Consider the following 20,553-nt stretch of genomic DNA (forward strand, 5'->3'; position numbering starts at 1 on the left):
ATTTAAGCACCTTGTAATTCTAGCTAAGGTCATCATTAAGACAATTCAGACCCTTAGATTTTTACTTTAATGTGATAAGCTCAGTATTTTCATATACTTCTGATAATGTTCTTTAAAAATCAAAATTGAATTATGTCTGCTGACAGAATTTTTATTTGAATGTATTTGCAAATCACTTGTGTGTAAACGAGGAACTGATTGGTAAATAAAATTGCCTGAGTTGTGCTAGCAGCAACAGCAGTTGCAAAAGCCTGTAAAGAAGTGTTATCTCTTTCCTCAAAGCAGTGAGCATTCAAGTTGTACTTGATTTCACCACAGTCCGGTGTGGTTCACAAACTATGCTGCTCTTGAACACTTTTTGGTTTGCAGCTTGGAAGCCTTTATACTGTTCAGCTTGTAAGATTGTTTTGTTACTGATGCAGTCATTGTCTCTGCTAGCTAAGTTCCTGTTCTCACTATTTAGCACACTTTCCTTTGGTCCAAGTGCTTACATAACTGAAGTCTAGTTGCTATTAGCAATAAAGAGAATGTGGAGAACATCCAATTTCCCACCTTTTGAGATTTTTTTTTCTGACAATCAAGGATCATTGCATTTCTGAGAAAAATGCATTCTGGAAGCTCTAATCCCTGTGTCACAAAATTTGAACTAATTGTGAACACTATAATAAATAGACATTTTTTGTTTTCAAATTATCTTATCCTTTTTTCATTTTCCTGAGTACTCATAGTATTGCTCAGTGCTGCACTTCACCTTACAGAAAGGGGTAGGCAAAGCATTATTTGTAAGCCTGGTATCGCCTAGGTCCAGCCTCTCCCCCATGACTCACTGCAGCTCCCAGTTTGATGGCATGGCTCATCTCCTCCTACCTACTTCCTCAGTCTCTTCTGATGTTTGCTCAGCTCCCACTTGTCCCTGCAGGCCACTCTTCTCTGCTGTACCTGGTTTCCTTCAGTTTGAATCTATTCTGTTCTCTTTTCCTGTCATGTTTCTTGTTTGCTGGACACTTCCACTCTACTGACTATTTACCTAGAGCTAGTAGATCTAATGCAACTCTTGTTACAGCATGTGACTAGAGATTATTCCTTCCATACAGAAACTCCTGTCTTTTTGATCTTTTTTCTAAGAAACAGAGGTTTAGGGCATGGGCTGTAGGGCAACAAAACTCAACTGAGTTGAAGTTGTACTGGTTTGACTGACTAGCACTTATAACAGCAGATGTGAAAATGAATTGGGTTCATATATAAAGTACACAAGCGCATTGTGCCCATGATGGTGTTAATAAAACTCCTTGAACTGGTGGCTCTGCATTCCAGCTGATCCCAGCTCCAGTGGGTTTATGGTTTCTTGAGTATCCATTGCTCCTACTGCTGTGGTTGGTGGTCACCAAACTTAAAGCTAGTTGTGGTCTCTGAGGGGAGAGATGTGCACTTCAGCTGTGCTGCAGTTACTGTCTTGGATGACAGGGTGAACAAAGCAGATATGCTGCAAACAACCCTGCAGGGCTGTCGCTGCTTTTGGGACTGTCTGGGCAATGGAAGTAGCTTGCTGGGCAGAGAAAAATGAAAAACAGCTTCACCTGTTTGACTGCAAGTAGTCAGCTCTCTATGGTTTTTCCTTCCGTATTTGAAAACAGACCCAACGTTCACTTAGCTATATGACTCTTCTACCATAACCTCTAATGACCCCAAACTCAGTCTTTTCATGCCAGCATTTCCCTATGCTCTATTTCTTCTGAGCTTTCCCCGTGCCATCTCTTTGCCTGCATCCTCAGCTGGAGTTCCAAGCCCCAGCATAAGCTGGAGCCCACAGACACTGCTGAGCAGATGCTGGAGCTGCTGTTTGCACAGCTTCACTGTCGACCCATAGCATCGTGCCTCTGTGCAGGCAGGGGCTCTCATCAGAGCAGCTCTGGACGCAAAGGCAAAACCTAGTATAAACCGAAGTGTTTCTTGAATAAAAAAAAAAAAATCCCCTTCCTTGTGTTTAAGTAACTGTGGTAAAATTAACATAGATACAGACTGAGAAAAGGGAGGACAAGGTGGGAATTGCAGGAAATTGCGATGCGTTCATTAGCATATGAAGAGGGCTTTATTTATACCAAGTGGCAGCATGATCTAGTGGGCATTAAAGGAGGTATTCACTTACCCACTCAACTACCATAGAAACTTTTCCCCACGGCTGCACGTGCCTTTGATGTTCCTTTTAAAGAGTGATTTTTTTTTCCTTTCTTACCACAGATGAACTCAGACATGCTTGAGAAAATCTTAGGTTTGAAAATTCAAGAGACTTGGATTGAGCTCCTGACTTACTACCAGCTGTGTGTGTGAAACAGATCACTCTCACACACTCTGAAACAAGGGCTATAATGAAATAAAGATGTTACCTCACCAGTCCCTTGTGAGGTTTGAATCACTTTGATCAGAGATCCATGGATAATGAGTGAAGTGCCACTACTGGTGCTGGTGAAATAATCCTCAGCTGGAAGATAACATAGCTACACTAACAGTCTGGGAAGCAGAAAGTCCATCTTGTAGGCACGAATTATGTGAGTCTAACAGTTCACAGTGGTGATGTGTACTATCCTATGTACCTGTAGTTGTACAGTTCAGCATATTGTGAATCTTGAAAAATTAGACAAGATTATTGATTTATAGTTTCTGATTTGTCACTTAAATTTTAGGAACATCTTCATAAAAAGAAAAAGCTTTTATTGAACAATATCTACAACCTTAACTGGAATCTCCTGTGAAGTGCAAGAAATACTGAATCTGATCAAAAATTGTATATGAAAATGTCAGGAAGTCTCTTACATCAAGCTTCACAACCTTTCACTTGAAAGGTTGAATTAAACGGAAACAGTGAAAGAATGACTGAGTGAGTTTGTACTGGAATTGCTGTGGAACTGGCAGACATCTTCCTTTTGCATGTCTGTCTATGCCAGGGATTAAATTTGACTCAAAGGAGTAGTTTCCTGAGCATTTATAATTTAGTGAGCCAGCCACTGCTAATTGTCTGCAAGGCCCAAGGCTTAGAAGGCATGTGCTCCTCTTGAAGAGACACGCACAAAACAGCACAGTGCTGAGTGAAAGTAAGTTAGTATAGGTACATTTGAAATGCGCTTGAACTAAAATTTACAGTCCTTGTTTGCAAACATGATGAGAGCCATGCCTACAAAACAGTTCGTAAGAGACTCTAGTCAAAATTAATGTTTAAAATGACCACCTAACCATACACAGCCAAAATACAGAGCAGATCCTCAAGGGGTTTGTGATTAGTAGTTAGCCTTACTTCCTGCATAATATATTGGTATGTTGAGATGTTATAAACATTATGCAATGCTAAGAACTGTTCTGTGTGAAGACTTCCTTGTAGCTACTTATCTTTCTGGTCAAGGTTTCAGTACAAAAAAGCATATTTTCAATGTCCTTCCCGTATCAGCTTAGATACTGATAACTGCCCACTTCTGCTTCCTCCTGTTCCTTCCACCTGTTGGATTCAGCCACCTTCCACCTGGCTGAAAAAGACATTACATGACGTTGCTTGCTGCAGGGATCCCTTGGCCTACAAGGGGAATTACCACTGCTTAATATGAGATGAATTTCATCTTTCCAACCAGATTCTGTGTGAAGGAGCAAAATGCTGAATTGTGCGTCTTAACTCACAGCACCATTGTTGTGCTGCCGTGGCTCAGCAAATTTGTTGTTGGTGATCAGTAGATCAGTTTTGCAGCCTTCTAAGTCTGATTCTCTCATGGGCCTGGCCACCTCCAGTCCTTGGAGTGTCCCAGATGCACTGGGCAGCAAAAGGAGCACAGCTTGTCTGACAACAGAGCTGCTTTTGTAACGTCTGAATCTATGTGTCAAAGGGCTGCAAGCGTGGAGCAGCTCCTTTTAGAAGTTCTGCACCTGTTCTTTATGCTTAAAAGGCTTCTTTCTCTCAAAGCGTGTTATGGACTGCAAACCCAGGTTTCTCTAACCCTGGGAATTTTCACCCTGCATGATTCCTGCAGATATAGTTTTGGGTGTTTCTTTTGTTTTTTTAATCTTTTTGCTGATTCCAGGCCCCTCTTCTAGACCCCTTTCCTGCTCCCTCCTTCCACATGTACCTTCTGCATGCCTGATTTATGCCTGGCTGCTGCAGGATGGAACATCCTCAGCTGGCTGCAGAGCGTAGGGAAGGAGCTAGGCCTAGTAGGACATCTTCAAGTATTTTATGTCAATGACTTTTCCTGTACTGTTATACTGGTTTCTACATCTTACCCATAGCAAACAAACAAACAAAGCCACCACCTCTCTTCTCCTGGCCCGTCCTCTTCCCTCATTATAATTCTTTTCCTTCCCTGATTTCAGGCTCTCTCTTCTCGTGGCCTCTCTGAGGCTACTGTAGATGATGAGCCAATTTGCCTTAATCTGGGTGTCAGGCTTGGAGGAAAGGCTTAGGAAAAATTGAATTCTCTCAGGTCTGTGAGTTCAGCAGGCATTTAAAATAATTACTCCAGGCTTTATTTCCATTGTCCTCTCAGTTTGCCCCAGGACAATAAGTGTGGACAGTAGCCCAGCAAAGTTTGGATTGGAACAGCACAACTTCTGCAGTCAAAGAATCACAGAAAATCCTGAGTTGATTGGAACCCATAAAGATCATCGAGTCTGACTCCTGGTTTCACACAGGACCACCCAGAAATTAGACCATATGTACTAGAGCAGGTCCTGATGTAGCTTCTCCATCTCATCTTGAGCTATCTTTGGGCAGCAGCTTGGGTGATAGGAACCAACCTCAGTTAGAAGCAATTTTTATACACAAGAAGTCTAAGCAGAAAACTTCATTAACAACTGCTGACACAGCCTGACCCCTCTCTTGTTTAAGTTTAGCTATTATCTCCCATCTCCTTCAGCAGAGCACTGTGAGATCTCCATCTGTACAAGTGCTCAGGAAGTACTGAGGTAAGGACTGCTGCCTGTCTGACAGCTGTAAAACTAGGGTGCAGGGCAGATGGAGCTTTATGACCATTTACTCTTCTCATAGAAAACTCTGCTTTTCATTAAATTCCTGAGCTTATTCTCCTGGACTCTACTGCCTGTTATTGCAAATGTGGCAAGAGCAGAAGCCAAAGCATGCTCAGAGAAGTATTAGCATGTGTTTATGCACACATGCTTATCAAGTGAACACGTATCTACATGTCTGCTTGCATCTACTAACAGAGTAATTCATGACATGAATGTGCATATACCATCTGAGATCCTGTTTAGAATTTTTAGTGAATGCAGAACCACATACTGAGGTGTTTTCTCAGTCCTTACTCAGGAAAAAAAACAATTCACAACTGTAATATACAGTTCCAATTTACATGCAAAACCACAATATGTTGCACAGGATTTTTTCTTTCAGTTCAGAAGTTACTCTTTCAGTGACATAAAAAGGTACAAAAATGTACAGCTGAAGTACATATTGACATTAGAAACTTTCAGTTGTGCATCTTCAAGTCCACTGTGAGAGAGAACCTTCTTGTTCTTCTCAAAAGAAAAACAGAATTTTGTTTCCAGCCCAGGATTCATTGAAGATCTGTTTTTTTTTCTTTCTTTCTTTTTTTTTTTTCTTTTTTTTTTTTTTTTTCCATGATTGCCACTTTTTATTTTAGTTATTTCCAGAATTCTAAAACTTTTCTGTGTTTCCAAAAACTCATGGTAGTCATTCCAACCTCAAGGGTCTAAAAAGTTGTGCTTGAACAATAGTTGCCACTAGCCAAACTGAGTCACCGGGCTTGAGGAAGGAATTTAGACTTGTCCAATAAAACTGAATAAGAGCAGGGCCAGTATTTTGGGTTATCAAAATGCGCTTCATAGCATATTTAAGGATAAAATAAAAAGCTCAAATTTTTATTTTGATAATAGTATAATTCTGATAATACTTGATTTAATCAATAGACAGAATTTGATTTGAAATTATTTTTAAAGGGGCTAGAATGCTTTCTTTTTTTTTTTTTTTTCTTTCTTTCTTAATAGCATACACAAAAGCAATATCCCCCAAAGCAGACTTGCATTCGGATGTGAGATGAGAAACTTGTATTTATAAAAGCCATCTCTTTTTGCTTTAAGCAGTGAGATGTGCTGAGAAACTGGTACAGTATGACAACATTTTAAACACAGAGGAGATGAGATTCGTCTGTCTGGTATACAATATAAAACAAAAATCGAACACCAATTTTACAACATTATACTGAAACAAACCACAGTAATTAGATGCTTTGAAGTCAAGCCTATATTTTCTTCAGCTTTTTCATGAATTATTGATCCACTTTCCTCATTAAATGGAATGGTAAGCTCTTGCAGTAAATGGACAAGTGGCTACAACATTTATATAATCGTATATCCTCCGCATCTGGCAATAAAATGTGTTTGTGTATAAAACACCCCTTCTGAATTGACATGTCTGCAAAACAGATTTACTACTATAACCACATTCCTTTTCTTTTGTCTCTAAAACACAGCTTCTCTTACATCGTCATGCAATCTAGTATTTTACTCTGGTCATAGTAAGCAACATATTTTCAAAGAGCCTGTATTGTTCTTTGTGCAGCAGAAATAATGAGATGTAAATAAACTGTTTCACTTACCTTATTTTCTCCATCTCTGCCGCAGCGGCCTACAAGAAATCAAATAATAGGAGCAAGTGAATGAAAGGAAACATTCACTCTGCAGATTTATGCATAGTTAAGCTTTCCAAATGGTTTTCGACAAGTGTCTACAAAGCGACGGTAGGCAAACCCCACATCTGCATTACCGAAAATAACACTGAGAGATTAACTCAGGAATAATGCAGCACGCTGCAGGAGTACAGTGTATACCCACGAGCCATGGGCAACAGAATGACTCAGTTGTAGCACTGAGGCAGAAAATGGTGAGAGAAAAAGGAGGAAAAAAAAAAAAAAAAGGCAGCAGCAAGTAACAGGTTACTGTGCCTCCTGGATTTCAGATGAAAAGTTGAAATGCAGTGCTACCCTCTGCGCAGTGGGCATGGCAGCAGTGCTCGGCTGGCTGGGAAATTAAAGTGACTTCATCACATGTGAATTTGGATCTGGAGTTCAATTCGCCGTGTTTCACGGAGCCTGACAGATGGGGTGGACGCAGGCTGGCATCCTTCGTGGGAGTTTCAAATAGTCAAATTACTTTCCTCAAGTAATACGCTATCTTGACAATTAGCATCTCAATACGTATAGGCTTTTTGTTAACCCTTTCATTGCTACTCATCCGCAACTCCAGTACCTGCCCAGTTCCCTCTGCTTGCTATATAAGCTGGGCTCCCATTAACCCTTTGGCAGCTTTACAGCACTTCTGCAGTCTTGACTCTTTACATCCTGGTGGAGCAGTAGGTGGTAATTTCATTAATCTGCCTTGTTTCTTTTTTACCGTAGAGATGCTGTGAATCCTACTTATCTGTAGCACAGAGACTCGTTAATCTCTGCCAGTACTTATATGAAAAGCAGACTCCTGTTAACCCTTTGGATCTTTTTTCATCATTATCTTCTGCAGGTCCTTAATAGCTGCTTCCATTTCATCTAATCATCCCACTGGCACAGAATCTCATCAATTCTCCTGGTCCTGTTTTATTGAATCTAAGGGATGAACACTTGGAGCAACCCTGCAAGCTTTAGAGCCAGATAAATCCCAGCATCTCAGAAACTCTTATTTATACTAAAAGCATTGCCCATTAATCATGAACACTTTAAACCCTATTGATTAATGAATGACGATCATATTTGAGTATGAAATAAATTAAAGATTAAAAATAGGGGAATTCTGATTAGTTATGCAGCAGGAAATTTGTCAAACTGCCTAATAAAACATACCAAATGACAAATTGTTGGTTCCTCATCATGTCACTCTTTTTTTTTTTTTTCCCCTCTTCTCATTTATTTTTGATTTGTCTTTTAGATAAGTTGTCAGTCAGGACAATGTTTGCATGATAATTTCTGATGATATGTATTAAAGATGGTAGGCATTCACCAGAACTTGGTATGCAAGAAGCCAGCTACGGAAAAACCCTTCCTCATCTTCCCCAGGACAGGATGTTATCCACATTATGTACTCTCTGCTTACCTACTGGGAGCATGGGGTTGCCCATTGTAAATTCTGGATTTTAAGATTAAAAATCTAACTTAGGGACCTCTAATTACTTTCTCTAGTTTATATTTATCCATTGAATCCATGAATATTCTAGCGTCTGTAGGAAATAGTTTAAACATTATTGACTGGAAAATGAACCTTGTGGGCTTTTCCTGGGCATAGGAAGGCACCGACAGCCCCCTGGGGCTTACCACTTTGGTTTTCCTCAGGTGTACTAAAAAAAATTGCCATAGTCATCATGTTCCTGTCATTCTAAAGCTAGGCGTAACTTTTACTGGAGCTGTTGCTTTGTCTTGAACTGCAGGAGCCACCCATGAAGACTGGGTACTTATTAGTGCTTTTGTTATGGCAACAATATAAGGAGAAGTTATCTTAACCTTGTTTTTGCTTAATACTTAAAACATTGCTATATTCATGGTGTCAGGGTAAAGGTTGTTGCAAATGATTTAAATGCAGGATGGAGAAGAGAATCTGTAGGATGGTTTTTTGGCTATGCTGTTGACCTCATCCATGAATGCAGGTGAGTCATTGCCTGCCAGTCCCAACTGGAAATTCATAGGAGAAAAAAGCACAGAAAAAGCTTACATCAAAACAAACCAGAAAACTACATCAAATTGCAATTTCATCAGTCTGATTTATTATTATTATTATTGATATTATTATTGCATCCCTTGTTTTCTTTGTGCATGACAGAGCCAATTATCCTTTGGACCTCTGGGGATGTTATCCTCTGCCTTTCTTTGACTATGTGGTCGAAATGTAGAGTGCTCCTTGTCTCTTTGACTGATGATAGAAGCAGTGGCTTCAGCTCAGCCCTTCTCAAGGAAGATGCCCTGACCTCGGTCAGAGCCTTTCTAGGCCATAGTACTGCAATACTGTGTCTCTTCTTTTAATGGGGCCCTACTCTCAGTAAATAAATAACAGCAGATGAGAGGACTAGGTCTCATGTGTTTATCAGGATGGCCTAGCTTACGTGCTGAAGAGTCAAACAAACATGTAGAAGTGTTTGCTGGTGAAAACAAAGATAAGAGTATCCATATAGTTTTCATAGAAAGCAGTTTGTCTCAGATAACTATGTTCCTTTGGAAGATCTTTTTTACCCTTTTCTCCTTTCTGACTTCCTTTTCTCCTTTCTGACTTCCTTTTCTTCTTTCTTTCCTTCTTTCTTTCTTTCTGCTTCTCTTTTTTTCTTTTTTTTTCTCTTCTCCTCTTTCTGTCTCTTTCCAAAAACCTTAGAAATTCAAAATGATTTTAAAAGCTTGGTTTTCTGAAACAGATCTGTTTTCAGAAGTTGGCAATTTTGCTGAGGTGAAATTGTTTCCTAGCCAGCTCCCTGCCATTACTATAGCCTGTGGAATCTTAGTGTCTATATCATCCTTAGACAGCTCCCTACGAAGGCTCCCATCTGAAGAGTCCTAACAAATTGATTTTAAAACATATTCTAAATGGCTCTGAACTACTCAATTGTAGGGAATCCTATGGGATTTATCCCAAGTTCAAAGACTGAGGTTAATGTTGGTATGAGGATGTCCTTCATGACATATCATTTATGAGTTGCTCCTTGCTAGTGGGTTAGTCTATTGTAAGTGCTTCATGATGTCTGAACTGAGCGCTGTGATTGCAGCCTTGTGTGATTTTTTTTTTTTAATAACATTTTTAATTAAGATCAGTAATTACCTTTAATTATAGAAATATCAGATGTAATTTAAATACCTTTTTTCTTTTCTTTTTTTAAACGATATCAAGACAGCATGTCTAAAGCATTTTAAATGTCTAAAAATAGCAAGTTTTCTCTTAAAGGGAATCATGAGCTTTGATAATTTAATGTCCTGTATTTCCATATGCAGTCTTCTACATAAAATATGGAGACTGGTTTGAAGATTTTCCTCTCTGTGGAAGTGTTTGGTACAGTTACTTTGCTTAGGAGCATTGCCAGGCAATGTCTAATAGTACTAGCAGAAAAATCTCTGCTTTCCAAGTATCTGAAGAATGCAAATATGAAACAGAATAACTGACAAGACCTTTTTTCTGATAGCTGTAAGCATCTGAATGTATATTTTGGGACAGGTATTCTAAGGCTAGAGTTATTTGTTGTTGTAGGTTTTTGTTTTATTTTCTTACACTTATTCAGAATGACTTTTTGATATTCTTCATTATTCTTCAAGAATAAAATCTCTCGCCCAACTGAAAGCAAGGATGCTGTTAATGAAAACTCCAGGATATATTACTGTGGGTTTTTTTTTTTTTTTTCCTTCATTTAGTATATGGTTACTGCCTTTCAGTCAGCGTGACAAACTCAATTGTTTTCAAGTCAGTAGAGCAAACAAAAACTGTGATTTTCTTTCTTTCTTTCTTTCTTTCTTTTTTTTTTTTATTTTAATGTCCCTGTGTTTAATTACAGAGTTAAGCAATCGCAAGATAATGGCAGAATATTTTTAGTCATTTGTGTACATAAGCTATGTCTGGTGACCAAATTCTTTGGTTTTTCTTTCTTCTTCTTATATGACTTGAGTTTATAATGTAGATTTATTTATTTATTTATTTATTTATTCTGAGCAAAAATATCTTTTAATAAAGTAGAAAGTTATGCTGATAGTCTATCTGTCATTCTATGAAAATTCACATGGTGACAGCATTGGCAAAATATTGGTTTTTTTCCTTTATTATATTAGCATTTTCTGAGACTTCAAGCCTCTCAGCTACATAATGAAATTTCCTTTCTGTAACATCTTGAGGTCAAGTTTTACAGATACAGATGTATATATGAAAGAGGAAGTGAAACTTCTTTTAGTTTTTCTTTATTTGTTGGAAAGAGGTACTTCATTTTAGATGGACAAGCAGGACTCAGATTCTACCGTAGTAGTCACCAGTTTTCCCTCTGAGTTTAATGGACTTTGAGTTAGCATGCTATCTAGCTGTGAGCAAATGTATAAGACAAGAAATGGCAACAGGAAATTACTGCCTCTCATTTAGTCTAACTCTTATTATTCTGACTTAATCAGTATTGTGAGAGGTAATTTTATTTCCGTGTTGTGGAGAGCTGTAAATGAGAGTTAATCCATAGGTTTTCCAAGGGCTTCTGAGTTCCTAGTACACTTGTAAGCTGCCACATTTTCAACTACAATAGTTTCACTTCAGCATTTCTTTTGTACTTGTGGTATTACTAAAGTTTGAGAGGAACCAGTGTAACCGTATTCCTTTTCAGTAGTATAAAAGATTTGGTTTATGGACTACATAATTTGATAGGATCAATCTTTAACTTAGGCTCTTAATCCCTTTTTAAAGTATAAGCTTCAATGTACTACTAGAATGATGTTTGAAAAAGGCTAAAATTTAATCTATAGGAACATTCATAGAGTTGGAGGAAGCATCTGGCTGCATTTGATTTGGCTTCATGTGTTCAAAGGATCTAATTTTTTTTTTTTTTTTTTTTTAACAAAGAAGAATAACATTTTTGTAAAACTCTTGCATGTAATTGTCATAGAGATGCAAAGAAAATTGAGTCCAGTTCTCCATGGTTGATGATGGAATAGATATTTTGCTCAGACTAATCCTCCTCCATGTATACCTCTGCATCACAGGCCATGGAATAATACCTCTGCTGTTCACAGATAGTCCACAGACAGTACATAAAAGGTGAAGGGGCACACTAATTCACTGAGGGGAGAAGGCAGAAGTAGTCAAGTCCTTTGTTCTTGCAGTACTAAAGAACATGTTGAGATTACTGAATATTTTCCCTTGGAAAGAGGAACATCATATATGCTACAAAGAATGCAAATATTTCATTAAACTATATAAGGTTTTGAAAGTCTGACGTGAGGGAAAGTATCTGGCATTTAATTAAGACATGAGTAACCATGATTAAAACATGCCAATTCTCTCTGTACCACCAAGACCAATATCATTGTATCATCCTAGCATTCCCTGCTTATCTGACACCAACACCTGATGTTTCATATGGTGAAGAAAGAAACTGTCCACCACCAAGTTAGATAATAGCTCAGCCATTTGGAACTAATGGCATACAGCAAAGATATGCTATAAACAAAACCACCTCAGTAAAGAAGTAGATATGCTTTCTTCTTAACTCTTAGAGGTGAGAACTAAGTCCAACATCCAAAATCTTCACATCACACCTGAATGCACATCTCCAGATTACTACTACTCTGTTATGCAATATCTATCAGCCTGCTACACTCCATTATGAAGAATTTTGCTACTTTTCTGCCCTGTGTGTTACTGAGCACTTATAAACTGATGGAAATTAGAGGGTGATTCCAATCATGCTATATTCGGTATGGCCGGTTTATCTCTGTTTAATCCTGTAACAGTTTTATGTTTAAATTTTTAAGGCATGCAACTCCCACCCTGTTTTTGAATTCTGACAAGCATTTATGGAGAGATGTCTTATCTGAGAGGGAAAACAAGACTGATTCTTTGACTGCTCTCAGAAGATTAAACTTATTCCTTCTGTCATTTCAGTGTTACTCCAAATTACCATAATCTCAATTGAAAGCAGGCAATCAGAGCTTTTCATCATGTACAAATGATCTCACCCATATCTTGTATAATAATAAGAATGCTTTAGTATCTTTAAAGAGAATATACAAAGGCTGCTCCAAAAATAATGCCTCCTATTTTATTATGTTTGTCTGAGGTGGATGTTGGTGGTATGGCAGTAAACGTTGAACTTTCCACCAATATTCCGTTATATTTTGTTGCTGTGTGATAGATGACAGCAGAAGGGCAGTTTGACAAAATAGCATTTGACATGGAAGTGTGCACGAAGCGAAGATGTGCCATTGAATTTCTCTGTTGGAAAGAATGACACTGACATTCTTCAATGTTTTCTGAACATTTATGGAGACCAAACAGTGGATGTGAGCACAGTGAGGTGGTGGGTGGTGCATTTCAGCAACGGAGACAGCAAAGTGAAAGACAAGCCACATTCCTGATGACCATGCATGTATTTATGAGCAGGACATGAAGGTTCTTGTTCACTGATGGTGAAAATCATAGCTAATTGTGGTGACTGTTGAAAAGTAGTATTTGTAGCTGAGAATGTGCTCTATCCAGTAGCATTAGTGTGCTCTGTTAGTGTATCTGTTATATATCTGTTGTGTGTATCTGTTAGTTTCCATGGGAAAAAAATCAGGAGCCATTACTTTCAGAGCAGCTTACATATCTGCAGTACATCTTATGGTTTTCTCAGATTTCCAGTATTTCTGCTGAATTGGAGCCTTATATGTATTTTAGTCTAACAATACACCTGGATCTCTATTAAATCACTTTTAAACAACAATTCTCAGCTGAGCATCTTATGTATTGCTTCATGCAAATCAGGGTAGATCAGGACATGTTACCTGAGTAACAAATCAGGTACAGATTCTTTAGGCAGTTTTAGCAGTTTTAGCAAAAATATCTTTTTGCATTTTATGTTACTTCTCTGCATCCTTGCCTGCTCATTTCAATTGGTAGTGGAAGCTTTCACCTTCCTTAGAGTTACATTTTCTCTTTACCAGTTAGAGTATAACATTTGAACCAATGCACTTAATGAAGAGGTTTTGCATCTGGACTTGCTACTTCATGAACCAATCAATACAAATCTTGGGTTGGGGATTACAGTGGGATTTCTTGTATTGGCGCTGTGAATGGGCTCAACTTGATCTCATTACCTATTATAGTTACCGTCATGCATTCTTCTTTCTTAATCAGATTTCCTAAAATTGTTCCCACATTCGTAATCTCTAATGAAAGGTTCGAAAAAGTACCCCTTTAATAATTGAACCTCTTCTAAATTACCCTAAACCTCTCTCTGACCTTCAATATACACTGGGTCTTCCTTTTTTTTTTTTTTTTTTTTCCTTCAATTTCTCTTTGTATGGTTGAAGATATTCTTAGGACTATTGTTGGAAAAATCTTTAGCAAGGTCTACTTTCTTTGAAGTTATGTCTGAAAGAGACTGGGAAATATCTGCAGTAAGAGTAAGATAGAAAACTTGGGTATTTTTTCTCAGTATAGGCCTTAGAATCCTCTTTTACGTGTTCTTCATGTGTGAGCATGTGTCAAATAACCACAGATTAAAATGAAAATATTACCTGCAGGCTTCTCTTTTGCATGCTTGGGAAAATGTAACATTCTCAAGCTGGTTTATTTCCTAATATTTTAGGAACTTTGTTTTGATTCCTTAGTTTCATTTTCATTCTGTATAGTCTCAGAGCCAGCTTCCCAATAGGGGTAAATTAGCAAAGCTCTGGTGAAGTCAAGCCTTGCTGACTGATACACTAGAGGCTCTGCTCTTAAATGGCTGTTCTGGTGAGTCAAGCTGATTTCTGTCATGCCTAATATTCTCAGCTGGCATGAAATGCTGTAGTCCTTCTCAAAAAACACTCCCTAAAGAACTTGCACCTGTTCTCTGTGTCGCTTGGCAAACCATCCAGTGCAACCTGAACAAAAAAACCTGAACGAAATTAGGCAGCTCTGCCTTAAAATGGTAGTTAGGACTCCAATTGCTCAATATGTTTTTGTATACTTTTTCTCCATTAAATGATCTGAATCTGTGCACTTAGTTAATGTGATTAAACTGGTTACTTGTAGTGTAGATATCAGAAGAGATGAGTGCTAGGAGCTGTACAATACAAAATCACATGAAGAGGAAAGCCTTTCTATGATAATCTGACTGGATAAAAAAAAAAAAAAAAAAGGAAGATCTGTGCAGTATTTTCTTTCTTTTTCTTTTTTTTTTTTTTTTTATGATTCTAAGATACAGTGGCACTTCTGTTTTGTGAGAATAGACTGATGCACTATATTTTCTGAACAGTTCTTCAGCATTATATGATGCCATACAATTACAAAATGTTAAAACGAAGAGGTGAAGCCGAGCTGTCTGTCCAGCTGACCTTCTGTATACTTTACTTCCAGCTAGCTTGACTCCAGTGTGACTCCACCAGGTACTGTAGATCAGCAAATACTGTAGGTGAGTGGAGGCTGAGTAACCAGTATAATGTATAATCTAAGTGAAACCTGTCTCAGATTAATACATGGCAGTTCCTGCTGCACGATGCCACTGCATTTATTGATGTGTCTATGTTACAGACAAAGCTAACTGTAAGTGTAGACATTACATGAAGTATTTAAACACTGCATTTGCCACTTAAAAAGCTCCCATTTATCAGTAGAGAATATAAAGCGGTATCTGATGCACTGACTTCTGTCTTGTTAAGGGTGGCCTTGTACTGAGTGGGACTAAAGCTTGGGTCATTTCATCAGGAGACTTTATGGATTACAAATCCTAATACGGTTGATACAAGTCTTGTATGTTTCAATGTTTACATCTTTATACCTCTGCATATGTCTCTGCATACTGGAGATATTTTCTTTGTGAATGTCGGCGATGGGAAGTGGGAGAGAAAGATGAGAGAGGGAGCAGAACTGTAAAATTCTGACATCCTACACTCATAGAGTTCTATGTTGTTACAAAACATGCATTTTCTGCTCTAACTACATCTACTTCTACCTAGGTGATGGAAGCTATAATACATGGGCCTGTTATACGAGGTTTTTACATTTAATTTTTCTTATCGTACTCGCTATCTCTGTGCCCTGCTTTCAGCACCATCCATCCCTAAAGGGAGGACTCAGTGGAAGACAATAAGATTGCTAAGAGAGCTGGAAAACTACTAGCCAAAGCAGTATTGATTAAGATAGCTTTTTTTAAACAAGAGAAAGTTATCCATGAAGAAAAAGGGAATGAACCATTTTCTCTAAGCGCTATGGACTGAGTAGAAAACAATAGGCTGAAACTGAAGCCAGAAAGACTTATAAATAAAACAAAAATGCTAAGGAAATAGTTTTAATTATAGGGACAGTTATGTACTGAAATAATTGTCCATGATAGTTGAGGGATGCCTCATGAAGTTTGGAAGTATTTAGATACAACTTGTATTTTATAGGGCATTTTGTAACTTATGAACTTATGTGTGTGCAGAGAAGTTTAAGATAAGCAAGATGCAATGATACACCCAGACAGTGTCACAGATATTTCCTTAAAAAGAAAGCCAGACTTCAAAGATTTCACTTCTCCTGTCACACAGCACTGGTGGAAAAAAATATCTGTTTATTGATTCACCTTCTTTTTTAATCCAATTTCCATCCAATGTGTGTGCTGTTTCAAAGTCGTAACAGTGGGGCTGTGTCTATTTCTGGAACCATGGGTGTTCCAAGTGAACAAAAAGCCATGCCCTGTGATAGATCATTTGGATTTATGTCTGTAATTGTTTAAGAAGGGAACTTTACTCAAGCAATAAAAGAATGAGGCCAGAGAATAATATTAAGAATATCTTTGATCTTCCTTTTTCAGGCCAGTCTCCCTTCACCAAAGGAATAGGATCTTCTAATAATATTATGGATGATATAAAAAAAAAAATAGAAAAATGTCCCCAAATCCACAGCAGACCATAAGGGAACTTGGATGTTACTTGAGTGAAAAGAACTGGTTCTAGTTACCAGTTAATTTATGTTCAAGGAAAATATAACTATAGTGAAGAAAAGAGCTGGTCATATTCATTAGAGTGCTGTTGGCTGACACTAGATAACTTTATACCACAAAACATCTGTACACCATCTCTTCTGTACATCTGAGCTCCCAATGGTTGTAGGGTACATGAAAACACATCTATAAAACCAGCATAAAAGTTGCATCTCAGTCTCTTGCTATTAAAGATATAATTTTTTTTCTGCTATTTACCTGGAGGTCAAGAGACTATGGGAGAGCAATATGTATTTATAACAGATATGTAGATATTTTTCTGAGTGTCAAGATGCTTGCATATTAATTATCATTATGGTATCTTCAAACTATGGTGGGGCTTAGAGAGGTATCTGTTTCACAGAGAATTTGAGCTCCTTAAGGGAGTCCCAAGATGAGACATTGATGTCATAAGGTAAAAGAAACTTGAACCTTACACTCCCAAGCCTCTAGCTAATTTGATAAGCACTTAAACTATGTCTTTCTTCATCCCTTTTTAGGCAGGGTGTAAAGACGAGAAAAGCTTCTTTTGTCTGTTTCTCTCTGCAATCCTGCATAAAAAAGCAGATTCTTACTACAACATCATCTAAGTAAATAAGGCAAAATACTTCTTAAGCTGCAGTGATTTGGATTTCTGCAGAGCCACAGTGTTACTGGTCTGTGTCAGTGCTGCTGATTCCAGTTGTGTCATTGTAATGATTTTAAGTATAAGGTGACTTCTGTGAAGGACCTAGATGGTGTTTTAATTGCTATAGGTCATAAGAGGTCTTTTCTTTTTATATTCACTGAGATCTGCATTAATGTTCTTCTCAAGGGTTCTTTTCTGCAAGTTTAACGACGTCTGTTCTTCCTCCTACACAAAATGTGGAATTGTTAGGCTTTACTGTGGAGACATTAAATCAGACTCTGGAGATTCCTTTGTTGAAAAGGAAGCTGTATTGTTAAAATTACATCTGGCTTTTGCACGTGTCATATTTCACAGGAGCACTGAGCCCATATTATCTAGTGGCTTTGCTTGCAGTCTTTTTTCACAGAGTGCTATTTTTAGATTTTCATCCTGTTGAAATTCAATAGTCTAGTTGTCAAGGCAAATAAAAGAAGATGCCTAAGGATGAATTTGTCAATGATTCAGCCACGTTTGTTGCTACTATTACTATATAAGTGTACCATAGTGGGGGACAAATGCCACATTAAGGGTATAAAATTGCATGGAACTGCAGGCTTTTAGACTGAAATTATCAAATGTTTACAATGACAAACTGTGTTTGAATCATTACAAAGTAGAAGGCTGCCAGAAGATTCTGGGAGAATTTCTAGTTTTATTGAAAGCAATGGCAGTCCCCCTTTCTTCGATGTCTGCTGGTATTTTACCATTTTTCCCTCCCCTTTTCCCCTTATCTCTCCATGGACATTGTCATATACCTTTAGTGTCATATGAAGGAAAAAAGAGATTGGCTGTGATGTCAGATGAGGACAGTGAAGGATCCAATCAGAATATTATCTTACCCAGGTGCGTGATAAGAAATGAGAACCCCTGCAGTTAAAGAGAATCAGGGTCAAAATCCATGAGAAGGCTAATTCTAGTGGGGTACAGGTTATGATTTAATAGTGACTTTACACTGAGCAACTAAAAAGTCCTGAGTGAGAAAACAAACCCAGTTCTTAATACGTGAATAATTCTGTAGCATATACCTTTTTAAACAGTACTAATGGAAAACAATCAGAAAAGCACACAACCCATTTGCTGTGCACAGTGGTAGTTCACTGAAAATGGTGTGTTCTTGTGTTTAGCATATCTCCTGGGTCACAAAGAAGAAAAATTTAAAGACCATCAAATTATAGCCCTTGGTGATGTCTGAGATTCTTGCTCTGCGTTCTCAGACGTTGTGATGCTGGTTTAGAAGAGAAAGGATATTTCTTTCAGTGAAGTTAAAATTTGGAAATGCTGTCAAAACCTCCATGATGGCACTCCTGTCACTGTGTGTGCATACCTTGAGATTTTTATGTGCCCAGGAGACAGCTGCAATCTTCTTGCTGTTGCTGCAGCATTGGAGGCCAGAAAGGTACAGGAAGATGTAGGGATGAAGGTGCTGGTTTGAGGCTTCTCAGGTCATGTTCTGCACATGTAGGAATGGTGACAGCAGGACTGGGGATATTAAACCTCTTGCTCTGAACTGTGTGAAAGGAGCTCAGCACTTCATTCTCTGGCTGAAATCTGCCAGGACACTGGAACTAAGTTTCAAGGTACTGGGCATCCAATGTATTGATTAAAGAAGGAGGTAAGGATAGTATTCAATATAAACAAGATAAAATACCTGCTTCCAGAAATCCAAAACTCTTAAATTTTCATGTTTTACAAATTTATGTCTAGATAAAAATTTTTAAACAATAAGCCATAAACTTCAGTTTTTTGAGTGCTATCTGGCAAGAAAACCTTATTATTGCCAGTTTGCTCTTTGCAATGTGGAAGATTTGCAGGACTGAAGTACTAGTCTCCTAGCAACCAGATCCTTGAAGAATCTTCTGTTTGATAGTCCCTAAAATATGTTAATGCCACTAGATACTGCAAAATAAACCACTGGGACCCACACCTAATGAGATAAGGAATTTTGATTTATATCTTCAGTACAGAATAACAACACCACTGCAAACAGTCTCAAACTGTAGCACAGTTCTGTTGGTGACTAAACTTGGTTTGGGTTGCTAACCATTTCTGTTTTGCTTTATTAGATTTTCATTACCAAATCCCACCAGTGCAAATGGTTATACCTATAACTGTGTACACGAGCAGTCCCAGTGAATTTGGTGTGACTATTTATATGTTTAATTACTTGCTGGACTGAAGATTTACTGTCTGATTTTCAGCAGACAGTGTTTTAAAAGTAGTGCTCTTTTCCCCTGCTTATCTACATGCATCTGATTAGGAGATTGTTTTCTGACAATCTGTTACACATATGCTGAGAAATAGAGAATTTAAATCTTGAAAGCAAAGTTCAAAGCTCACATTCTCATGGGATATTTTGATTCAGCAATTATGTTGTCCTCAGGGTATCCACAGAGTACCTCACTCTCTGGAGTGCAGTAAATCTTTCAAGGTACAGCCCTGAGAGCAGGAGGGGAATAAAAAAGGAGCAAGCATGTTAATCAATTCAAATGCCTACTACAAGGGACAGCTGCAGTGGTGTGCCAAGAGACATCAAAAGAGCTACACAATTGTAAGTCAGCCCAGGATGCAGGAGTCTGCATTTAATGTCGAATCCCAAAGGATATATTCATGTTGCTGCATTGCTATTTTTAATGAATGAAGCAGGAAGGACTGTTGTGCCAGGCAGAAATTGTTGGAAAGGACTGAACACACAGATTTCTGAAAAATATGTAGGAGAGTTCACAAATTTTTCTTTTTTGAAAAAAAAAAAAAAAATTCTGCTTCAACAACTACTTTATGAAGAGATGAAAGGAGTTCAAAGAAAAATAAACTGTACAAATTAGGTTCTTACACTTCTTGGAATTAGCAAAAATGGATAACCCCCAATGGAACTGTGCTATAAAGAATGGTCTCTGAGCAAGGCCTCTGTAGGGCAATTGTGATAATTACACAAAGGATAGCATTTCTCATCTGCTTCTACTGATTATTGTTTAAGTGCCATAGAATCTCATTAGTTTGATCTTTATTACATTCATTATAGAGGCTTTACCAAGAAGAAAAAGGCTTCCCTGTATTGCTAAACATAGGCAAAGGACAAGTGACTGTTTGTGGTCAGGATATCTGATTGGCTTCTTTCAGAGTGAAAAGAGAGATGATAGGGTGAAGATGAAGGAAGTGTCTGAGAGTCTGAGTGTCACATCTGTCTCCTCTAGAGCAATATTTTCAGAGCTCTGCGAGTGCAACAGGGAAGGGAACTTTC

General features: G+C 38.0%; 1 protein-coding gene across 7 annotated transcripts in view; it reads right to left on the reverse strand.

Annotated features, from left to right (window-relative positions):
• BEGAIN (brain enriched guanylate kinase associated) overlaps positions 1–20,553 on the reverse strand; it is a 148,222-nt gene that overhangs the window by 100,471 nt on the left and 27,198 nt on the right. For 5 of the 7 annotated variants that reach the window (XM_090141618.1, XM_090141615.1, XM_090141617.1 and 2 more), the window contains one exon: positions 6,612–6,640. In XM_090141618.1, coding sequence (XP_089997744.1) covers positions 6,612–6,640 — 29 coding nt within the window. Of the gene's footprint in view, positions 1–6,611; positions 6,641–6,995; positions 7,159–20,553 lie in introns of those variants that run through there. The other 2 variants (XM_090141619.1, XM_090141616.1) reach the window with 1 other exon arrangement.

The sequence above is a fragment of the Phasianus colchicus genome, chromosome 5, assembly GCF_987193195.1.
Source record: "Phasianus colchicus chromosome 5, bPhaCol1.hap1.1, whole genome shotgun sequence".
NCBI classification, from domain to species: domain Eukaryota; kingdom Metazoa; phylum Chordata; class Aves; order Galliformes; family Phasianidae; genus Phasianus; species Phasianus colchicus.